This window comes from Pavona decussata, unplaced genomic scaffold (assembly GCF_977016875.1).
Source record: "Pavona decussata unplaced genomic scaffold, jaPavDecu1.1 SCAFFOLD_102, whole genome shotgun sequence".
Taxonomy (NCBI): Eukaryota; Metazoa; Cnidaria; class Anthozoa; order Scleractinia; family Agariciidae; genus Pavona; species Pavona decussata.
Window position 1 is genome coordinate 7,998,503 of NW_028145517.1, and position 24,742 is coordinate 8,023,244.

At 39.4% G+C, this 24,742-nt stretch overlaps 1 protein-coding gene across 2 annotated transcripts in view; it reads right to left on the minus strand.

Annotated features, from left to right (window-relative positions):
• LOC146472072 (sushi, von Willebrand factor type A, EGF and pentraxin domain-containing protein 1-like) overlaps positions 1 to 24,742 on the minus strand; it is a 47,723-nt gene that overhangs the window by 9,536 nt on the left and 13,445 nt on the right. The window contains exons 2-12 of one of the 2 annotated variants that reach the window (XM_085120623.1): positions 23,823 to 23,886; positions 21,991 to 22,129; positions 9,975 to 10,077; positions 7,404 to 7,488; positions 6,622 to 6,669; positions 6,187 to 6,315; positions 5,538 to 5,660; positions 4,561 to 4,692; positions 2,501 to 2,698; positions 2,043 to 2,234; positions 1,179 to 1,418 (exon numbers count right to left, since the gene is read on the minus strand). In XM_085120623.1, coding sequence (XP_084976749.1) covers positions 1,179 to 1,418; positions 2,043 to 2,234; positions 2,501 to 2,698; positions 4,561 to 4,692; positions 5,538 to 5,660; positions 6,187 to 6,315; positions 6,622 to 6,669; positions 7,404 to 7,488; positions 9,975 to 10,077; positions 21,991 to 22,129; positions 23,823 to 23,886 — 1,453 coding nt within the window. The remainder of the gene's footprint in view (positions 1 to 1,178; positions 1,419 to 2,042; positions 2,235 to 2,500; positions 2,699 to 4,560; positions 4,693 to 5,537; positions 5,661 to 6,186; positions 6,316 to 6,621; positions 6,670 to 7,403; positions 7,489 to 9,974; positions 10,078 to 21,990; positions 22,130 to 23,822; positions 23,887 to 24,742) is intronic. The other variant, XM_085120624.1, reaches the window with a different exon arrangement.

Sequence of the window (24,742 nt, forward strand, 5' to 3'; positions counted from 1 at the left end):
TACGATTGACCTGTTCACATTACCCTTGAAACGGCCCGAAAACCGATCCGATACAAAGTGTTCTACTGACAAGAGCGAGACATCGCAATAGCCTGGGTTTCCGAGTGCAAAGTAAACGGGGTTTTGCTCTCTTCCCAGTTTCCGCGCGTTCAAACAGCAAAAAACGCAAAAAGCCACACGGTATCCAGTCGTTTCGTATCAAAGCCTCTAGTCAAAAGAATCATTCAAGACTCATTGAAAACAGATAACCCGTTAATGGCCTCTTTGTTGTGGACTTTGCTTAACACAATACTTAACATGAAAAAAAAAAACTGTTTGATACAAAACAACTTGACAATAGGATGGGTACGAAACGACTAAATTGGCTGGGTACGAATTGTCCGTGTTGGGTACGAATCGTCTGTGGGTACAAAACGACTGGTAAACGGCCACACGCTTGCTACGCAGGCTAGCATCGCAGCAGCACTGAAGCGTAAAAATCGTGTCGAAATGTGCTTTTCTTGTGTGAACACAATGCCAATCCGATATCGTTTTGCCGGCAAAGACCTTCCGATACGGTGTGAAAATAGCCTAATCATTGGTTCAGCTTTTATTCTCTCTTGTTATTGTGTATAGCAACGAATAGTATCGTTGACAATGTGACAAAGGAAATTTTAAGAAATGGATGAAGGAACCAGAAAACATACATTACAACTAGCATGTAATAAGGGACGGACCATTAGATTAAACCGGAGGGGGAGGGGGGGGGGGGGTGAAATATTTTCGGTGCATGAATTTTTTTTTTGAAACCCACTTGTCTGCAAGAATTTTTTCCCCTCTGCGTGAATTTTGTTTTTTGGTACCACCGCTTGCAGGATTTATTTTTAGACAAGTTTCCCTTGCAGGAATTTTTTGGGGGAATTGTCACCCCCTCTCCGGTTTTTTCTAATGGTCCGTCCCTAATCAAACATTAGGGAGTGCGTTCGATGATCTCAATCCCAGGTTTTCTCTCTCCTTTGCCAAGTTGGTGATGATGTCATCCGCTCCTGCAAAATCTGCGGGAGATGCCAGAAACGCGTCCCAAGATCCATTAATTCATGCACGCAATCAACGTTGTCCCATACAATCTCGACTCCAAGGAGTGCGTTCTTTCTACGTCGTACGCAATTATATAAATTAATTTTAGATAATCAAATTACCATAAATCGTAACATATATAGAACAGCTGTCCGATCCCATCTCATTGCTCGCAGTCCATGTCACCTTCGTCGAACCGACCGGGAACTGGTAACTAGATGAGATTTGAGGCGGGCTGATTGTGATCTGCTGTACGTTTGAAGTGGGTTCCTTCCACACGCCACTCACGTCCGCCGTGGATTTTCCTGGCAGTAAATTCTTTTGTATGAGATCCGGGCAACTGATCCAAGGCTTTGCTACAACTAGGTACAGAATGTAAAAGAGACTTATTTTAAAACCGCTTTTCATCCGCTGGGTGCTGGGAAATAATGAAAATAATATGCCACGGGAAACTACCAGCTCTTATTTGTATGGTCCACAGACTCAAAAGTTAGAGTCGCATTTTACAGCTTGACAAACAAAAAAAAAAAATAAATAATAAAACAAGATAGGAAAGTGCTGCTCAGTACTGAGTAGCTTTCTTTTGAATGATCAGCCTTAAGGGTTTCATCCACCTAGTAAAAAGTAAGAAGCACGTAGTTTAGCATAACAACCAGCACAGTACTTTAGGATTTCATCAGCAGATTCAAAAGTTAGAATCACCTTACATGCACAACATAATAAACAACACCACAGGAAAGCACTGCTCAGTAGCGTTCATTTGAATGGTCATATTTCAGGAAAATGGCAGTTAGTACCCTTGCAAAAATAGAAAACTTCCTCTCCCCCCCCCCCCCCCTTCAAAAAAAAAAAAAACGTGTGCCAGCTCTGTATGTTCTGAACGGCAAGATAATCGATATACTGTCATCAAATGTTCAAATGTTTTCATTTTATTGCAATAAAATAAAATACACCTTCTAGTTAAGCGGGATTTAAGTTCAGTCTACCTTTTTTGCAAGTTGGCGCCGCTTCGTCCCAGGTCCCGTCTGCTTGGCATTCCCTGCGGGGGGTTCCCACGAGTTGGTAACCGTCGACACAATAATACGTGCACGAATGTCTATAATTCCCACCAATTGATTTGCATGTTGACGGCAGTAGGTCTCCATTTGAAATGGGGGCCAGCTTTGGACACTTGACAGCTAGGTTTAAACAGATTATTATCAGCATAGTATGTAATGGCAACAAAAGTCCGCTTCCAGTTCAATGTACTGAGGGAACCGGAGGGCTGGCTTATCAGTACGGAGACTCACCTCCAAGCTCACTTCTGGCTTACATATTAAAATAAGTAAATTACCGTGATATAGAAAAATATAGTTTAGGGTGCTATTTGGTTTCTAATATTCTGCCGCTCGTAGATCGATAGATAGTAAGATCTCATCTCATAAGGTGAGCGACATTATCTTACCATTGCATGTTCCCATGGTGCCTTCCCACCTTCCGCTGCTACCGCACCTGAGAATTCCATGCGAAGCGTCGGAAATAACGTAACCCACTTTGCATTTCATGACGCATCTGTCTCCATATACATTAGCGTTGGCTTGTGTGCAGCGCGCAGGCTCTAAAATGCCACCGGCGGGCCTAGCAAGAAGTCCGCATGAGATTGCTGATTGAGACAAACAAAATATGCGCGCCATCAGAAAAAAATACCATAGACAAAATCTCTTTTAAAGCAAACCTCCACTCTTGAAATAGATAAGCGTTAAGTTCTTCAAAATGCTATCTAATTTGAAATTTCGTTGGAAAACATGGAAATAATTATTTTAGTGTCAGACAAAGCAGGATTTGATTATTGCCAAATTTCATGACGTCATCGGTTACCCAATTGTTTCACACAAGAGCTTCTGCTTACTGACAATAGCGGCAACCGTATGACGTCATAATGTCCAAAATGAGGTCGCGCGGTAAATCTAAAAGCTAAAATGGGTGATAATCACATCCTATTTTAGCAACCGTGAATACCATTTCTACATTTTAAAATAAGATTTACAATTTCACTATTTCCCTCAATTGAACGTCAAGTTGTTGTCAGAGTGGAGGTACCCTCCGTACCCTTAATGACAGTGACATATTTTGACTTAAAAATGTGGAGGGCATTAAAAAAGCTCCCAGCTTGAAATTTTGTTAAGCTACAGCCTGACAAAAGATTGCATTTTCCCGCAGTGTGAGGACATATTTGACCTTGCAACTCCCTGGGGGTGAACTTGTCGATCTAGAAACAAAAATGAATGTAAAGGTTTTTCGATCTCTGTTGTCAAGAATGGTACATGGTTACAGTCACTTCCTGTCGCTATTAATGTCACAAAATGAAGAGAACTAAAAGAACAAATAAACAGGCGTTTTCAAGGGTTTAGTACCCCCCCCCCCCCCCATCCCCGTCCTATATAAGCTGTATAGGTATGTGCGGCGCCAAAAGGTATAGGTTTTTTTAGCCGTTTAGGTGTGAAATAGGATAAAGATTTTCACCATTTCGGTCTGAGAATGCGTATGGGTAAGGTTTCTAGCGACCAGAAACAGACAAGAAGGAATCTTTGCCATATTTTCACACACTGTAATGAATGATCTGTTATGCAAAAGAAACAAAATAGGTAATGTGTAAAAGTAAGACTAACGAACATTGTGAAAATATGGCTCACTGGCGAGGACTCGCACCTTGGTCTTCCGCATTCAAGGCAGACGTGATAACCGCTACACCACAGGAAAACAATAGATTCTTTGGTCTGAAATAGGGTTGGTGTTTAGAGAACCGAGCCACACCCCGCGCCCCCGCCCCCTTTTACGGGTACGTATCACTCAATCGATCAACTTTATGTAAACACGGTAAATGGCTCAGCAAGCTAGTTTTCAGACATGCCGTGTGATAATTATCAAGAGAAAGCGGGCTTTTATTCAAAGTGACAATACAAATCTTAAGATCCATTCGTGTTAACTATTAGCAGGCAAGCCTAGGCAAGTTTATTGTTTTTATTGTACTAGAGTGACGCTCATTAGTAAACCTCGGCACTTATTAGTATGGAGGAAGTCAAAAAATTAGTATGCAGCAAGGCACTGACTAGGCACTTAATTAGTATGGAGGAACGCATTTTTTCCCTAGGTTATAACAATGGGTGACGTCATGGACTCGACCCTTATGCATATCAATTATTTACCTATACCTGTACACTAACGAGGCTTGATTCCCTTCATCACCTACTACTCCTTCATCTCACGTTTTTTATTTGACAGTTGGTTCTAAGCCATTGCACCCCGATACGAAAATGAACACTGAAGAAAATTAGTTTTAGGTAGTGGTAGTTGGAGATGATATTTAGAACCCCTCAAGTTATAGTCATGAATTTCAGAGGTTCTATGAAACCGCTCCCGAAGGTACGTCGGACAATTATTATTGAACACTTTAACATCGTAACTAATAAGTGCCTTTTTCTTCTTTCTTCTAAGTTTGTTCACTCCAAAGAATTTAGTACGTACCTTCACATATCTTGTTGTTTACGCCCCGGATATAACCCGGCTTGCAATCGCACCAGTAACCCGGTTCTGAATCCACACAAGTGGATGTAGTCGGGTTACAAGAGTGTGTGTTGTTAGTACACTCGTTTACATCTGACAAAGAAAAAAACAAAAAGGTTCAAAATATTGCTCCTTCAAAACGGCCCAAACCAACGTGTCATTTCTAAAATAGTGAAAGAGTATGAAACGACACCAGAGGAAATTTAATAATGATGATGATGATGATAATGATAATGATAATGATAATAATAATAATATTATTATTATTGTTGTTGTTGTCGTCAGTGACGATAATGATACCAATGAAATTTCTGTCCGCGCGGTTCATCATCATCGTTATCATTAGCTCGTTCGTAATGCGTGTCACACAAATATAATAACATTAATTTCATAATAATGCTAAGCTATATACATTTAAGATAAAGCAGCATTTACAATATAACTTATTCCAGGTCAAAAAATTACATTCTTATTTTATAATAATAATAAAAAAGATCAAACAATGCTTTCTTAAAACGTGAGGTTGGCGTTCTCTTAATTTGAGCGGCGAACTAGGTAAAGGTAAGTAGTAAGCTTAAAGACTAGCTAAGAGAAAGAACTTTTCATCCACTTAAAAATCTCAACGCGTTTACAAAAGTGTCAAACAAAAACCGCCACACAGCCAGTGGTTTGACTCTGGAAATCAAAGAGAAAGAAAACTAAGAAATTCGAATAGCGAAATTTCATCTCCCGCTTGCTCCTTTTGCTTAGCGAGGAAATGTCACCGAGTAACATATTAAATGTCGTACCGAGATCACACTCGATTTTGTGCTTCCGTATCACCGTGGGACTGGGTATGAGATTGCGATAACACTGCGCAGGCTTTGAACGGACTACAATACTTGGTATCAGGCTTCGCGCGGACAAAGTAGGCAAGAAGGATAGAAGAGCGCACTCACTTTGACATGTCGTGGGATTCACGTTCTCGTATCCAGGCTTACAATCGCAGCGGAAACCACCAACAAAGTTCTTACAGTCCGACTTAAGATTATTACATGGATTCTGTGTGCATTCGTTTTTATCTAGAGAACAGATCAGAGCAACAAATCAATGTTAGTCTCTATACTCCTTAGTTGTTGGAAAATCCTCACCGGCGTCAAACTTCTGCTTATGATCTCACTATTTAAAGGGGCAAAGCCGAGTCAAGCAATTTGAGGGAATGAAATGAAACAATGGAAGGAGTATTTTAATCAGATCAAATTATACATGACCCAGCAATCCACCGAACCGAAAAAGATGATGGCGACTAGTACATTTACTTGTAATTTTTGGCGTCTGAAAACCCTAAAAACGCCCAGAATAGCTCTAAATACGAGAAACCTACCATACAAAATGTTATAAGTACAAGGACGACTTAATTGGGTTTTTTCGTCTGTTGGATGTGTTAGGTCCGCAAGGTATGGTGGTAAAATGAACACCCGCTTTTTTTTTCGGTGTGGTCTTTACTTCTTCAGTCAGCGGTTGGTGTGATTGCCCTGGCAACCATCCGCTGACCAAGGAGCCTACAGGCTCTCAGTAACTTTTGAGTCTTACTTATAATTGTAATACCTCGACACTCATTTTGTGATTTCTGTTCATAGCCGTTGGGACAATCACAAGCATACGAGCCAACTTTGTTTCTGCATGTTGCTGGCGAAATGCAAGGGTTGTTAACCACGCACTCATTCACATCTTCCACTGAAATCACAATGAGTAAACAAAAATATCTAATTATTATTATTGTTATTATTATTATTATTATTATTATTATTATTATTATTATTATTATTATTATTGGGAATCTGCGTGGTATTGATCAATTCTTGATCTCAACTGTTCATGACTGACAAAATTTCGCTAACTGGTCTATTTCCTGGTGTAAATCACATCTGTTTTTCAGGAAATAACAGAAGGCCACAACAATATGCGTCTTGTTTGAAAAACAAAATACAAACAAAACAAAACAAGGCAAAACCCGCGAGAAAACACAGGATATAAACCTACCATCACAGTAACCTTGACTGTTGACCTTGTATCCTTGTGAGCAAGAAACTGTAATGAAAAATGAATTCATTTCTTTTAAGGACGCTGTCTCCTTTTGTTACTGCGCACACGTTCTGTGCATTTTTCCTACGGATAGGATCCTAACCGAGCGCGCGCAAGAATTACCTTCCGAGAGGCCTCGGGTCTCCTTGTGGGAGACTTTTTCACTGACTTTTCAGGGTTCCAAAAGGCTAAGGGCTCCAGGACTCTGGCATGAAAAAATAAATGTAGGGCTTTTGGGCTCTTCGACAGAAAAACTAGGATCCCAAGGCCCCATAGCTTTACTTAACCAGAATCAGCATTTTTGTACGGGCTCTAAGTAGGAAAAGGCTTTGGGATCCGCGCTCCAGTGCAAAATTCAGTCTATTCAGGAAAGGGTTGTCTCAAGGAATTAATACAGATAGAGGCCCCTATCCAGTGTCCTGCACATATTTACTTTCACGTATCAACAATACGAACTCGACTGGGAATCGCGAAGCTCTTATAACGGTTGACAGAAGGAATCAGGTCACGAAACCGGAGATTCAAAAACTATACATCAAAGCAGCTTTTAAAAATAAAGGCCTTCTTAAAACTGATCTGAGGGGCGCAGAAAAGTACAGAATTAAATTAGTTAGAGAAAACAACAACAGCGACTTTTTAAGGATGCGGATGGCATCTATGGAACCACTATTTGATGAAATAAAAACTGGGCCAAACATTGTTTGGGGGTTAGGTCACTAAGGTAACTAAGAGTCACTTACGTGTCAGTAGAGTCCAATGGTTCTTTCTAACCCAACCATAGTATTTGAAAATGCTGTCCGGAACTCCAGCGATCTGGATTTTTATCTAGAGAAGACAAACAGTTATTTCTCTGCAATAGCAACAGTAGCCTGTTCTAAGCTCTTCGAGTAACTTCGACGGAACTCAGTGGAAATCGATTAGAGACCCCGTAGCAAACGATCATCTAAATTCACCTTGTTATCCTATTTTAGCAGACGAACATGCCTTAATGCAGCCCTGTTTAGCACATAACTCGAGTTACTAGCACTTGCAAACCTGAGTCCAGCCTAACTTTGCTGTCTCGATCCCAAGTATAAAGGAGGCCAATTGCCGGGCCCGAAAAAGATAAAGGGTACTAAAGAGCTGATGTAAAGTAGAAAAAAAGACAACAACGCCGACAAGGCGATAAAATTTCGAAGCAACGGTAACCGTTTGTAATCCATCAGTCAACTCTAGCATGCAGGCTCACCCCCCCCCCCCCACCAGTTATTGGTGGGGCATTTGTCCACACCCCTGCACGCAACCTTCGATCTTCTTCTTCACAATTATTAGTTATTCCTTTCTCTAATCTGAAGAGTTATGGAGACAGAGCGTTCTCTGTCTGTGCTCCTTAATTATGGAACTCTTTACCTATTGAAATAAGGAACTGTACTTCAGTTGACATTCTCAAAAGTAAGTTAAAACAATTTCTTTTCAAACGAAAATTTAGTTAATTTTCACATATTACTTAAACAATTTTTTGTATATATTTTTAACATGCTTGTTTTTTTAATGAATTGTTCTGACTTTTGTAAAGCGCGTTAGAACTTTTGGATTTTGGCGCTATATTAATTGTAATTGTAACTGTCCGTCCCTGGGGTCTAAACATTTGACTACCTCAGGGTATTGGATGGCCTCGTGATTTTCACTTCATAGCCCTTTTGTTTCCTTTCATAAATTTGTCGGTTAAACTACGTCTAAGGAGAACAAAAATGACATCGTAGATCCACAAAGCGAACGGTGACTGGAAAGATAATGAGGAATAATGCTTATCACTTAATACTTAAACTTAGTTTGGCCTGAATTGACTTTCATTAGAATGAAGGTAAGCCCAGAAACAAAGAAATTAACTGATTTTTTTACTCTACCACCAGGCATTTTGAACAGCTCGTTTGTCAAGCCCGTAGCAGGGGGAGGGGCAGGGGGGCTTGACCCCCCCCCCCCCTTAGAATTTTTGGAAGTTACAAAACAGTTTGCCAAAAAATGAATAATTAAACCAAATTAATGTGCAGCAATCAGTCTTAAACTCTAACGCTGCAAATGCCTTTTCACAGCCCTTTAAATATGGGTTTACTCGGCCTTTCAGTTTCCTTCGCTAACAGTTTGTTTTTATATACAACAACAAAGGTACTCCTACCTTGTGAATCGGAAATAAGAACCAAAATGGATAGAAATCAACCAATCTTAAGCCCTAAAAGCTGTTAAAATAAACTACTTGTTTTCTAAGGCATCTGCTCATTATAGCAATACAAATGTCCTTAGACCTCCTTAGTGTATAACAATTTAGTTTTCGCGCGTTGTCGAAAGACACACAAATATGTCCTCTCAAGAGCCAGAGAAAAAATTCTCCCACAGTCGGATTCTTACTGCCCGGTTTAAGCCAAATTTTAAAAGAGAAAGAAAAATTTGTCGTCTTTGTTTACGTCCTCCTTCAAACGTGAAATTAGGAAACTTCACGTGGTAGTTCACGTAAAAGAAACGGCAAAAATAATGTAACAAAAAGTGTGATGCAGGTGCAAAGTTATTGTTTTACTTACTACATCTACTTTTTTTTCTGTTTTTTTTTTTATGTTCTCGTTGTATCTTAAACTCCCTAACCAGTCTGGTTTTTTCGGGGTGACGGGGGAAAGGAGGGGGGGGGGGGGGTAGTTTTGTTTAACCATTTTGCTGAGCCCCCTCAGTTGTTTTAGCCTTGCTACGGGCCTGTTTGTTCCCGCCATGGGGCATTTCCTAGTTTGTCTTCAAAAATCCTAATGCCCGGTGGTCAGCCGGGAAAGTATGGGAACTGCTGCCTGAAATGACTGATGCATTAGCGCAGGAAAACTTGTAGAGCAAAAGCATCATTGGTTTGGGTTTTCCTGGTTGAGAAAATGGCGAGAGTTTTTCTTATTAATCTGACAGAACACAACAAAACGTGTCTATACCATGTACTCCTTTGTCATACCATTTTATCGCTGCATTTTCTTAACCAAGTAGGTGATTTTGTGAGTGCTTTGGTGCATAGACTGTGCGCTAAGTTTTAAAGACTACCTTGGCAAATATTCTATTTTATAACCACGCTTATCATTTACTCTAAACTCATTGGCTAGACTTATGCTACTACCCGTACCTGATACATCCCAGTTCCAACGGATTAACACGTGAGCACCTTGCCTCGATATAAATTACACTATGTCGGGCCATAATATTTGCTTATAAAATGTCCCGGTTATTGTGTTTAACGTGTATTCGGTGTAACCTGTATTAAGTGGTCACTCAGCCATTTCCGAGGGTGACCGCTGTAAATTAATTACCCAATCAAGCTTCCATTCGGGCCAGATTCCACTGTCGTCACGATAAACGTCCATTCCTGTCACGCGTCCAATGTCATAGTCTTGTAAAGTAAAGGTATCTTTGCTATAATGTTACGGGAAAAAAGAGAAATGTTTTAGCTATGCATGATTTTGCTAATTGTTTAACGGTCAATTTCGTTGGTTTTTGTCAGGGTTATTCCAATTCCCAAACTACTGATGTATTGGGTTGTGTGACCGATTGCCCGTGGTTATACCCGGAGACCGGAATCCTTTCTGAAACTTATATCCTCTTCATCATTATCATCATCGTCACCAACATCATCATCATCATTCCTTTCGTCATCATTATCACATTAATGAGTATTTGTACTTTAAAGTAACCATTTCAATAACAGCTAAACTTCTTTGGAGCACATGTATTGTATTGGAACGCATGTATTGTGAGCTATCTAAACTCTGAACTGAAATAAGGATATACATGCGTAGTCGACTCGTCTTGTTACTATGACTATTTTAGTCTCTGGTATGTTCAGTAGGTACTTTAGAGCGTTTTCCAATTGAGTGTCGTTAAACCAGAACCAAAGTAATTACTCTGGCCAATCGCAACAGATGTAAACAACACAACGAGCCAATCAGAATTCTAAGCAAATACATGTATTTGGCGCCACGCGCGGGAAAACACGATTGGTTTTGGTTTGGAGTCCCATTGGTTGAGAGTGTGGCGCGAGTTTTGTTAACCAATCACAGAGCGTAGTAATGCAAAACCAAAGTAAAAGCGAAATCACTTTCGACAAAACTGCTCTTCCCCCTTTAAAGTGCCCCTGGGACGAAAATTTCATTATCCATCCTTTGCATTTTTGTGTAGAATATGACTTTCTTACTCATGTTACCAAATGTCAATCCTTTACGGCGATTGGAAGTATGTTTTTTTTAGCTTTTTATTCGAGATTTCACGGCCGCCATTACTTGGCCTTGTTCCGGAAGTTAAGGCTCAAATTACAGGAAGTGACGTCATTGGCTCAACACGAAAAATTCCACATGGCTAATTTTCATATGGATTCTACTTCATAAACTGTATTCTGCTGTTGCGAACTAAATAACAGCAGAATACAGTTTATGAAGTAGAATCCGTATGAACATTACGGCCATGTGGAATTTTTCGTGTTGAGCCAATGACGTCACTTCCGGTAATTTGAGCCTTAACTTCCGGAACAAGGCCAAGTAATGGCGGCCGTGAAATCTCGAATAAAAAGCTAAAAAAAAAATACTTCCAATCGCCGTAAAGGATTGAAATTTGGTAACATGGGTAAGAAGGTCATATTCTACGAAAATGCAAAAAGATGGAAAATGAAATTTTCGTCCCAGGGGCACTTCAAATACGTATCTCAAGGAAAAATAACCACCATGTCCCTTAAAAGCTCCCTGTCTCCAATAAGTTCCCTCTCTTGAACTCACAAAACGATATAAATGCCTTGAACGGTCAATCGAATGTTTACGGTACTTGAATCAATGATTTAAAACATTGTGGAGTTCATTTAAGGACGGTGCATCCTAGTTCAAAGGCATTTTTGCACAGTTTATAACAATGTGCGAAAAGTATATCCCAGCAGCGACTAATTGGATTGAGGGTAACCACGCATTTTTCAGAGATAATTAAGGAACAATAAATCTAAAGAGTTTTAAAAGTACATAACAGTGCGTGGATTTCTTTTCCAAATTGAGGCTTAACTATCCCTGAAAATGTAAGGTTGCACCCAATTTTATTTTTAGATGTCACTAGCCCTAGCTAAGACCTGCTTTTCCTACATAGTCATAAACTACGAAAAAATACCTTTGAATTAGTTTACACCGTCATTAATATATCAGAGCTTCTCGGACCGTCATGAGATGTGCGGAACGTATAAGCAGTAACAAAAAGAAGAAGGAACCGTTGAAAACTTTGAACACAACCACACAATGGTTGTAAACTTGAACCGGTCAAACATTGGTAACAAACTCGCAACCACGACTGTGCTTAGAAACTGCCTAGGGCAACAAGAGGTGATTATATACATTCATTTTTCCCAAGCGTCTGAATGGAACCGGCTCCTTGAAGAGGTGGCTCTAACTCGTTAAGTGGTTTTAAGGCTGCAGTATTCCTTGGAGAGGTGGCTCTGTCTGACTCGTTAAGTGGTTTTAAGGCTGCAGTATTCCTTGGAGAGGTGGCTCTGTCTGACTCGTTAAGTGGTTTTAAGGCTGCAGTATTCCTTGGAGAGGTGGCTCTGTCTGACTCGTTAAGTGGTTTTAAGGCTGCAGTATTCCTTAGAGAGGTGGCTCTGTCTGACTCGTTAGGCGGTCTTAAGGCTGCAGTATTCCTTGGAGAGGTGGCTCTGTCTGACTCGTCAAGTGGTTTAAGGCTGCAGTATTTCTTAGAGAGGTGGCTCTGTCTAACTCGTTAGGCGGTTTTAAGGCTGCAGTATTCCTTGGAGAGGTGGCTCTGTCTGACTCGTTAAGTGGTTTTAAGGCTGCAGTATTTCTTGGAGAGGTGGCTCTGTCTGACTCGTCAGGCGGTTTTAAGGCTGCAGTATTCCTTGGAGAGGTGGCTCTGTCTGACTCGTTAAGTGGTTTTAAGGCTGCAGTATTCCTTAGAGAGGTGGCTCTGTCTGACTCGTTAGGCGGTTTTAAGGCTCCTTGGAGAGGTGACTGTGTCTGACTCGTTAAGTGGTTTTAAGGCTGCAGTATTCCTTGGAGAGGTGGCTCTGTCTGACTCGTAAAGTGGTTTTAAGGCTGCAGTATCAGCTTTTTATCAACCTCGTTTCCAGGGCCTTTTCCTTTGGAACGAGGTTGAGATTTTTATTAATTGAATTTTAGGGCTAGTTTTCAAAAGTGTGGTCCAAAATACTCGGTATTGAGTATGCGACCTATGTGGTAAATACAGCTATTTCAATTAACGTTGTTGGATTAAAATCAAGCTAAAAGACAAGACCGCAATGTTTTGTGGGATTATTTTTTAATGAATAATTTCATCAAAATCATCCCTGCACGTGCAGGTCATTGTACTGCTAATTACAACCTATTGTTTTCTCCAGGCATGACTGATTTCGATGAATTTATTCATAAAAATCCCACGTAAACTTTCGGTCTTGTCTTTTTACCTTCATGCTTTGAACCGACAACGTTAGTTAAAATGACTGTATATATACAGCTATTTCAATTAACGTTGTCGGATTAAAATCAAGCTAAAAGACAAGACCGCAATGTTTTGTGGAATTATTTTTTATGAATAATTTCATCATAATCATCCCTGCACGTGCAGGTCATTGTACTGCTAATTACAACCTATTGTTTTCTCCAGGCATGACTGATTTTGATGAATTTATTCATAAAAATCAGTTTAGCTTCATGCTTTCAACCGACAACGTTAGTTGAAATGACTGTAAATAAATAAGTTCCGAGTTAAATAACTGGGAAGGTTTTCGAACCAGTTTCAACCATAATAAGAATCAATACAGGCCACCCAACGGTTCATTTCGGTGAATATCTGTCCGAAAGGCCTTAATCGCCTCAGATATTCGGATTTAGTTTTGAAAAAACCTATAATTTTCTTTAGCAAAATGCCAGCTCAAAATTTCGCAACACTGGAAAAGCAATTGCTTTCCTTTCTCTTTGAAAATGCAAAATAAGGTCAGCTTGGCTTATTAAACAGCTCGTAAATTCGGGGCACAAGATTCCGTTCCCTTAAAGTGCCCATAGTGGAATTTTTTATATTTTCTCATCTGAATCTAAACATCACCCTAAGAACTTCAGTGAAAAAATATTTCGATTTGCATTCAACACGATTTTTTAATGAATTTTATAAGACGTTCAAATTTGCCGCCATTTTGGCCCACCATCCGCATTAGTCTCCTCTCGGTTTAGCAAGAGCTGTGACGTAGATTCAGGAATACGTGACCTCAGCCTTTCTCTGAATCTCACTGAAAACAAGTCGCGGTATTTCTGGTTTCTTAAAAATGCCGGAAAGATGTGTTGCAGCGAGATCTGGAAACATCAAAGACGAAGCAAATGGAATAAGCATGCACAGGATTCCTTTCTTTGGCACCACATGCCCGCAAAGACTGAGGAGGCGATCGATTTTATGCTGGAGCGGAGGAAGATGTGGACGCCTGGAAAGACCTCGTCCTTGTGCTCGATGCACTTCAATGACGAGGATTTCACAAGGCTGATGAATTCAGGTTTAAACTTAAAACTTGAACTGAAGTAGGATGACATCGGCGTCTGTGTTTATCCTTCAAAACATGCTAAGCGAAAGGAAGACGAAGACCAAGAGCCACCTTCGAAGAAGAACAGGGAAAAGCGAATGGTAAGCTTTCGCTTGTGACATTCTAAGCGTTGTAACCTTCTGATGTTTTTGGTTGACCTCACTGTTAACTTAGTCGCAAGTTTTATAAAGTATGGCGTAATTGTTTTGGTATATATTCTCGTAGATCGTGAGATTGCGAAGTTTCGTTGAGACCAAGCTCTCAAAAAATACTAGCACAAATGCTAGCACTGATGTAAATAGATCGATGCGAGAACAGTCGCACTCGGCGAACAGAGAAAACATTGTAAACCACGGTGTAGATAAGGTAGATAAACTGCAGCAAGAATTCAACGAGCTCAAACAAATATTGTACACACATGTGTTACAGAATTCTGCAAACAATAAGAATGTTGAAAAGTATAACAGTGTTATCTCTGAAAACCTAACCACCACAACGGGGGTTCAAAATAAAAAATAGGCACTCGAAGGAGTGCATGTGGTTTCAGCCCGGGGTTTCAGCTACCATAATGAAAAGTTGTTGCCTGTGTTCGAGTGACCCTCAAAAAAGTCATTGTCAGAAAATGAAAAGGAATCTCTTCAAAGATCAATAAATTATGTGTGACTGTTACATTTACTGTAGGTTTTTTTTCTGCTTTATTAACTCCCTTTTGTGCATTTATGAAAAAGCTGCAAAGCTGGGGTGTTACTTCGGTAGGTGTATGTTACCCGGGGGGGGGGGGGGAACTTCCTTATAAGAGGCCAATGGGGATGTGCCGCTGGATGGGGTCGCATTTTCACGACTGGATTGACTAGAATGGGGTCGCATTTTCAATAGAGTTACTAGAATGGGGTCGCACATTTTCGGATTTTTGGGGTGAGAAAATTCTATTAAGTAGGGATTCAAAATGGTCTCGGTTAAAAAGTTCAGAAAGTTGTTGTTTATTAAATGTAACAATCACCTAGCATTACATTTCGTTCTTGAAAGTAGATGCATAAATAGAAAGTGACTTAGTTGGGATCGCGAAAATTATATTTTCCCAAAAAGTGACTAAGATGGGGTCTATAACTGGCCACAAAATAGACTATAATGTGGCAGGGGCTCTGAGAGGCCAGCGGCACATACCCAGCAAAACTTAACCCAAGTATCCCCCCGGGGTATGTTATATATTAGTGGGGTTGCAAATTTGTAGGGAGGTTATTTTCCAAGTGATAAAGGGGGATTTTTAGACTGCCATTATAGGCATCTCTCTAGCAATTACAAGTTTTGTGTATAACTATGTAGGTTTCAAACTATGATCTGTAGCAAAGTCAGCGACCAAAGGAATTCTAAACATGCGGTCCATTTTAACTCAGCCAATTGATGCTTCGGGCCCGTGCAACGATTGTAGAATATTGCAGTAAAAAAAAACAATGTTGTATAAAATTCAGAGGGGTAAATGAACAGCTCTAGTCAGAGCCAAAATTGTGCAGCGTAATTTGATCGTGTTGTCATATGGGCGAATTTGGTATGCGCTGGAGGATTTCGGTTTGTTTACACTTTAATACACAGGGGACAGTAATAGATATTCCAATCTCCCATGGTTTACATAAGATCGCATGGTGAAGAAGTTCCGTTAGGATCAAGACACACAGATAAACAGACAATAAGCTTTCTTAATTGAAAAATTTATTCAGAAAGACCTCTGTTCAACCTTGAAAAGCAAATACGTTCAATTTTCGCCTCGAATGAAGCTACGTGATCCAAGCGCACTGCGAGTCAGTACAGCGCAATTTCTCGATTCTATTAAATTGAGTACGTTTTTCGAAAATTTCGCCAAAGCTATTTGAAATATGACAAATCGATCAACTTAACATAAAGCACGGTAAAATTCAAATTCAAGCCTGTAGTATTTTGTGGATTTTCAGGAGCACACAAAAATTTCCGAGAATGTCTACAGCTCATGTGATGATTTGCAGATCTTGTTTGCGATCGCACGTGTTTCGCCTTGACACAATCTCGAACAGGAATTTCTTCGCTATGAACTCACTTATTTCCTCTTCTTAAGCAGCCGAGTGTTCCATAGAAGTTGTTCTTTTGATTTACGGTATTGAAAGCCTGTGTTTTCCTTCCAAGAACCGCAAACGGCCACCTTGAAAATCCACGCAATAGAGATGCGGCAGCCATTTTGAATTGGATACAAGGATCTTCCGTACGAATAAAGCCGACTGAGACTCGTCAACCTGTCGTGGTGAACCTTCGGCATTTCGAACCTTTACGGAAAACGGACTTACTTACTTACACTACACGATGACAATGTAGGTTTCAGCTTCTGCTGCAAAGCTGAAACCACAAAAAGAGCACAAAACAAATAACAAGGGCTAAGAGCGCAGAAAAAAATTGGCTTAAAATCGAATTGAGACACAAAGAGAAAAACACGAGAAATTCATAAAGAATTTTTCTATACCAACAAATTAACGACAGCCTGTTGTGTTTTGTCACTGTGGGACAGTGACAAAAAGGAAATTAACCTGTTCATTGAACAAGCTAACAACTTCCATCCTACAATTAAGGTGGCCGAACACAGTTTTCGCGCGCTCTACAGATTCTGTTAGTGATGCTATTAAGCGCGCGCAAGGGTTGTGGTACGCAAATACGGCGGTCGATAAAGTGATCCCTCAATTTCACATGAAATGGATAATAAAGTTAAGTTTTGATCCTAAATAACTAAGTTTCGCGTTTCTGGACTCTTTTTCTCTTCTTTCCAAGCAAAATAGTCATTCACAAACACCTTTTGCATGCTTTTCATCTTTGCCATGAAACCCAATTAAAGCCACGCATGCGCATTTGACCAAAAAATTGTGACTGGTTGTTTTCGTGGAAATGAACTGTTTTCTAAGGAACCGCTCATTAGAACTTCGTGACATTTGGCATGAAAATAGTTCCCTTAAAGCATAACTCGCCTACATAGAGAAACCTAAATCTAACAGAGGGTATCTTCACAAAACATTAAAATGCAAAATCAATATTTACAGGAGATCTCTCTGTTAAAATTACATGAAAGTAGTCCAACTGTGTCAGTGTTTTGTGAGTTTTTCTGGATACAAAAAATGGCAAAAATCTAGTGAGTACATTTTCAAAAAATAAAGGAAACCTACTAGTTCGCTGCGTTGCCATGGAAACGGTACTTAGCTCAACAAGACGTACGAAAATACATTCATTCTTAGTTAGTCTTACACCATACCAATTTTGGGCGTCCAGAAGTACATAGTTTCCAAATAACGTCTTCTAACACCTGTACACTAAAAAACTGTATTCGGCCACCTTAAATTTACGGCCGAAATTTCAGAGAACGAGAAAAGCTATTATTATCACAGTTCAACACGTGTCCTTCCTGTAGTTCCGCAAGAACAATGTCGCTAGTCAGCGCTTCCCAATTGCCTTCGAGTTCCTTTCAGCAGTAGCACTCACTGATATTTGCTAGCAGATCACGGCTACAGTTACCACAAGTACACCTACATGGAAAATAATTCGTTCGAATGTATGTGAGTACTTGGTCATAGTTTTGACAGATGATAATGAAGAGCAAGGCCCTATTAGGGGTTTTCGGGATACGGGATATTCGCGGAAAAAATTACCGAGATACGGGGTATTTGAGGAAAAAGTTATTGGGACACAGGATATTGAGAAGTAGTTTCAGGGATACGGGATATTCGCAAAAAATTGCAACATATCAGATGTTTGATGAGAAACGTTCTTGGACAAAATGCATGCCCTTTTCTGTATTTTTGTTGATGATTAGATATAAATGAAAAATACATAAGTGTAAAACAAACCGTTTTTGATTTTCTTAATGGTAAAAATAATAATGAAGACAGGCCAAACACGACTCCTATTGGTCGAGATAAGAAGTACATGACTTTCAAAGCTTTGCTCTGACGAGCACGTCTTTTAAAGATCTCCCTTTTCTGTACCAAAGTAGGGGAGGATCTTTGTAGATCTCTCTTAGCAGAGGCTGGTTTTCTATCAAATGCCATTTACTCATGCATCAGAATGGTGTTTAGGTTAGGCACAGATGGGCGATATTCCGTAACAAACGGCAAAATGTTTTTGCGCTTTTTTGTTTGTTTTGTAGTGTCGACAATCTTTCGCTGAAATTGACTTCTGAGAGAGTTTTATCTGTAAGGTTATCAGGGTAACCTCTGTTGCGTAATCTCTGTTTGAATAGAGTGATGTTTTCCTCAAATTTTGTTTCTGAAGAGTTTATTCTGAGAAGCCTTAAGGCTTCGCTTTTGATAAAGCTTTTCCTGACGCCTGGAGGGTGGCAGGAAGAAAAATGCGTGTACTGGAGGGGTTTGAAGTGCGTGCGCACGTCAACTTTTGATTCTTCTTTGAATCTTTCGCCCTTGTATACACATTTGTCAAGGAAAGTGATTTCAATATCTGAAATTTCAGCCGTGATTTTTATGGTCGCATGATAGTTGTTGGCTAGCTCTATAAAAGTTTGGATTTCATTTTTGCGTAAGTTCCATAGAGAGAAGACATCATCGATGTATCTCTTCCACGTAAGCGGTTTTGTAGCACTACGGCTAATTATTTCGATCTCTGCCATAAAAATATTGGCAAAAGGATACTGCCATCTTTTTACCCATTGCGGTCCCGTGTCTTTGGAGGTAGCTTTTACCATTAAAGTGGAAAGAGTTTTCCGTTAGGATAAGTCTAAGCATATCCCCGAGAGAGAGTTGGAATAGGAGGTTTATTTTTGTGGAATGTTTCGTATGCTTTGCATGCAATTCTAATTCCTTCCTCCTGTTGGATGTTAGTGTATAAGCTAGCTACGTCCATTGAGACAAGGATCGTGTCCTTTGCGACCTTTGTTTTCTCTATAAAGTTCAAGAAGTCGGTTGTATCTTTAAGATATGACTTCTGTATTTTTGCGATAGGCGGAAGGAGGTAATCAACAAATGATGAGATTCGCTCTGTGGCGCTATCACAGCCAGATATGATTAGTCTGCAGACCGGGTTTGGTTTGTGAAACTTTTGTAAGTATGAAGTAAATAGGAATTCGTGGCGGGTTAGGCGTGAGGGAGAGCCACTTTTCTGTCATTTCATCGATATGTTTTCCATGGTACACTGTTCTTTTTATAAGAACGTCTAATTTTGGAGCTGCGGCTGAACGTTCTTATATTTTTTTGCCATTTGAGGTTGAAAACGTTCTTAAGATGTTCTTAAATCACATGTTATACACTTCATGCATTTCAGTAAATCAATGCCGACGTGACCAGGAAACTTATCAAAGTGCATTGCCTGCTGAGATATGGTATCAAGAACTGCTGATTATGACAAACCGAGATGTGTGTCACCATTGTTAATGTTATACAAAACATGCCCTTAAGTATTTTGGTTAATTTACATTTGTTACCTTGATTTTATATACAGATTAGCAAAATAAAAACGTTCTTAATCGACTCTCAGCCTGAGGGATGTTCTTAAGACGTTCTTAAAATTTTGGTTAATCTCAGCCTCGACGTTCTTATAAAAAAAGGTTCTTATAACAGAGTGTATAGCGCGTTAATGAGTTCTTTGACTCTATGGAAAGTTTCTGATACCATGGGTGATGATAATGGCTTTTAGTGTTTGTCTTCATCAAGTAGTATCTGCTCATGAACACATGAATTAACCAAATGCTCGGGACGGCAACTAACTAATAAAGGAACAAAATGAGAAAGGACTTTGGTATCAGGCGATATGTAGAAATTAGGCATCAGGTAAGCTAATTATACAAAAGTGATTTCGGTGGCAACATTTGTTAACTTTCCACTTGATAATTCTACCATCATAATTTGAATAACAGCAGTAAACAACTGTCACAATAAGCTACTTGAAAACAATACTTTTCCAGTTTACGTTTTAATGCCAGTGAACGAATATTGTAAAATACATCGTAGCAAGTAACATGAAAAACGGCCGATACTTTAATTTCCGGGATATTTGTTACCGGAATTTATGGGATACGGGATATTTGGTCAAAAAATTACAGGGATACGGGATATTAAGACCCCCCCCCCCCCTAATGGGGCCTCAAGAGCGCGTATGCAAAATGCAAGGTGAGAACTTTACCATCCACTAACACGCACTCTATTCTCCAAGCGTTTCGTTAAATCTTCCTCGAGTCGTCGCTTTTCCTCTTGTTCCTTGCGATATCTTTTTAGCCATTCTTCGTCTGCCATCGGCTCGTCCGCGTACGGCTTGAGTGTATCATCATCTTCACACGTATTACTTGTTTCGTGGACGCCATCTATCGCCTCGACTTCGACGCTTTTAAATTCGTCCTAGCTGCTTTCTTCAGCGGTTTGTTCACTTTCCGTGTCAGATAAGTTTTCTGCCATGGAATATACTTATTTGGAGCTTATTTTTTCTTTCCTACCAGTGAATCTGACGATTTTCTTTCTGCCGCGAACGGACTTTACTGAAGGTCAAGTGAGTGCATAGACACGAGAGTTCCTGAATCTATGTCACAGACTGTGTCACGAGGCCCTATTGTGAGCCCGTCGGCATTCTTATCAGCCGGGCGGATTGACCGCAATGAAATAAGATTTTAAAGATTTGTAAAATTAATAAAAAATTCGTGTTTTATGCAAATCGAAAATGTTTTTCGCGGAAGTTCTTCGGGTAATGTTTAGATTCAGATAAGAAAATAAAAAAAAATTCCGTTATGGGCACTTTAAACTTTCTGCATCTTAAATTTTCAGCGAAAGCATCCGAACAGATCAAACTGTATTATCTAGCTGACGGAAACAGCCTTTTAAGGTAGGGGTAAACATGAATTTGAAGGGCATTTTAAGTGGTTTAAAGAAGCGATGAAAGAAAGAACACCAACAGACAGTTGCCCCCAACGCAAGAGCACACCAGGTTGGAAGGGAACTGTTTGGGTGTCCATATATCAATTTTTAACTTTAAATTCGAATTTTTAAACCACATCAAATATTAACTATTTCTTATTTCTCCAAAATTTACTACTCTTTTGAGAAAAACTATCTCCTCCCAAATATACCTAAAAAACACCAAAAAATTTAGAAAACACCCCAAAACATTGATTTGTGTTATGAGCTGAGGGTTTTTGTAATGCTTGAAATGCGAACGAGATATTTCCATTAAACCGATTTTAAGGGGCGTGAAGAAAATCCTTGATGTAATCGAGATCAACCTAAAAGATGTTAAGAAATCCACGAGTTCAAGACTTCTGCAAGAGTTGTGAATGAAAACAGTAATTTTATGACGTTATAGGACGAAAACAAGCTTTGCACCAAAACGGGGCTGTGCCTCGTGCTTATCTATAGAAAATGTGCCCACATGGGAGGAAAAGGCGTCGTATATAATGTTTTCAGCATCATCAGGTCATTAAGAGCTCCCTCGTGCGGGTGGACCGATGAGGGTGGGACTGCAGGGACTCTGTGCCTAGTAACTGAGGAGGGTAGGGGGGAGCATTTTGCTCAAATTATTATTATTATTATTATTATTATTATTATTATTATTTTATTGTTATATTAACATGTTAAAAGGCGCGTTTTAACTCGTATCTACATTAAATGGATGTATCTGGCACTGTAAATTTGATATAAATATTAAGAAACCTATGTTCTTGACCCCAGTTTAAACGATCTAGGAACAGTTTTGCTTTGATGTTCTTTGTTGGGTGCCCTCGTGGAAGGAAAAGATAATCATAACATAGAATGATAACGAACGATATAATCACTTACCTTCCTTTTTCAAAATATTTATGGTCTCCAGGAAGTGCTCTGTCGATTTGGTTATTTTTAGTGCCTCGAACTCGGATCTTCACTGTAGCATCGGTACCAGCCCAACGATCACCCGACGTCTTGACTACTACTGTGTAATCTGAAAGTAAATATAAAAGAGATGGGCCTGCCAGGATCAGTAAACCAAAAAGAACTTTCCCCTGGGAAAAAAAAAACTAACTGGATTCAACGACTACAAACATGTTTAGATCAACATCGCACGGTCTAAAATTTGTGCCTAGAGTTTAATTTTAATTTGCTTATCTTTTGGGTCCTGGATTTTGGAATGGTTTGCGGGATCAAATGTTTGCCATTTGGAAATGTTACAATTTTTTTCCTTTTTTTTTTTAACGTTTCCAGTCACTTTCTAATCAAGGCGAGATAATAAGTAAGAACTGCATGAAGTGTTTACCATTCGGCAAGAACATCGGATTGATCGACCGTTTGGGATCACCGTTGAGTAATGGCACAGGTTCTGTCAAAAATAACACACTAACCCAAAGCATTTCTCGTGTCGAAAGGGATGGCGCCGCAGCGTGATTCTCTTGGTTACTGGCCTGGCGACAGGAGAAATGACAAATGTTACGAAATTCTCCGACATTTCGTACCGAATGGGATAAGAGGAGTACCTTTGGAGGTACCCGAAATTTTAGGAGCGATTTCATTTCCAATGGGATTTTTTTGCGCAAATGGTAAACAGCACCTGGTGTTCTCTAACCGACCAAGCACAGATGTAAGCGTTTTCTAAAGTCCATGCCACACTGCAGAGCCTCTGCCTCATATTGTGATCCTTAAGCTTTTACATACCTCTCTACTAGTGAGGTCAATCTGTTATATGGGTTTATACGAATGTTTGGTTTTACCAACAGCGTTGATAGTGTAGTTTGCCGTAAAGAGATTCGAGTGCTGACGTTTCGAGCGTTCACGCTTTGTTAGAGCGAATCTAACTTCACCGACGCAGCACCATAGTTTCTTCAGAAACTCACCCCCCTTATCCATTTATATGGACTTATACTCGGATTGGTAACTGTGTCGCTTAGCGAAAAGCAGGACTTACTTCTATTTATAAAAATTAACATCTGATTGAGTTTCCAGAAACAAAATCGTAAGCTAGAACACAGATATTTTTGTCTTTGCTGAACTTAATGGAGTCAAGAGGCCATGCTTTCTCTTAGTGGCAGGCAACTGAATTATTTTTGAAACTGTTAAAATTTAGTCTGGAATTGGCAATATTCACATCTGATTGTGATTTTAAATTAGAAGAGCTTTTATGGTAAAACAGCGTTCATATATAGTTGCCGCGGATAAGTCTTCGTTTTAGCGATCTATTCTTTTGTAGATTGTACTGAAGTAATATCCCGCTTAAAACTCGCCGCAAAAAGTGCCAGACAGTATGCCGGAACGACTTTTCAGACATTGGCTGAACAAGTTGGTTTCTTTGAACGGCACACGGAAACCGAGGGATTTTTTTCTTTTTTTGCCAATCCATTGGAAGCACATTTCTGAAATTTCGTAACGACGCACGTTTTGTGATCTTTTCCTTCTTTTCTTTCTTTCTTTCGTTTTTTTTTTTTTTTTGTATTTCTAGTTTAACATTAACAGCTTAACTTCAGCATTAATAATTGTATGCTGGGAGTACTGAAATCTATGAACTTTTTAAAATCTTCTACATGTCGGATTTTAATCAATGTTTGGTTTGAGAAATTATTTATCAATCAACGCTTCGCTCATATCCGCTCAATACTCAGAAAAAAAAAACGATTTCCCATAATCAAAAGAAATTCATTGCTAACCTTTGCCTTGAACAGTGCTGGAAAACAGGAACAAAGACAGCAGAAAGAACAACATCTTCTTTTCCTGTAGAATAAATCTGTGATTACGAACTCATCAAGGAGAAAATGAACTAAAAAATTAATTATGCCACTAATAACTGCCTATCATGCGAGCCCCCAGCTGGGCAAACCATGTAACCATAGAGACAAATTCTTGCTTTTACAGCTGGCTAATAACAAACTGTATGGGACTGATACATTATCCATATTGTAACCAATATACTAATGAGTCCAATAAGCAGTGACTGAAAATAATTACTTTGCGCAGCTAAGGCCATCTGTGTTTGACTTTCGCAGCTAGGGAAATTTTTCTGCGTAAATTTTGCTGTAATTAATGGCTGAAATTCACACGGCTCGATCAGAACAATCGTAAAAAGAATGAAATGATTGAAAATGTAATAAAATATTCGAATTTATGCTCATTCTGTGATAAATTTTAAGAATTTGCAATGAATGACGCTCACTTAAAAGTCCAATTTTTTTTTACCTAAATATTTCTCATTTCAAGTTTAGTAGATATATCTGACATGTACGAATTAAAACAATCTTTAAGTCATTAATGGATGTATGTTTAGCGGCGATGAGTTCATTTTCGCTTTAATGACAGTAAAATCTTCGATGAAAAGGTTGCTGACAGAAAAATGGTACAAAATTCATAGATTTTCGTGAAAAAATTCACTTTTAAATGACGTGAGTCTACACGAACTGTCGGTAGACACTTCACGCAAGCTAACATGGAGTCAACTTAAATCATTTACCTAATGGGAGGTTGGTCTTTAATTCACCAACTGCATTGAAGGACATCCCATCGTAATATATCAACGAGTGTTGATAATAGCTTTAGAGCGACCCTTGGTGCTAATGTATCCTATGTTTAAAAC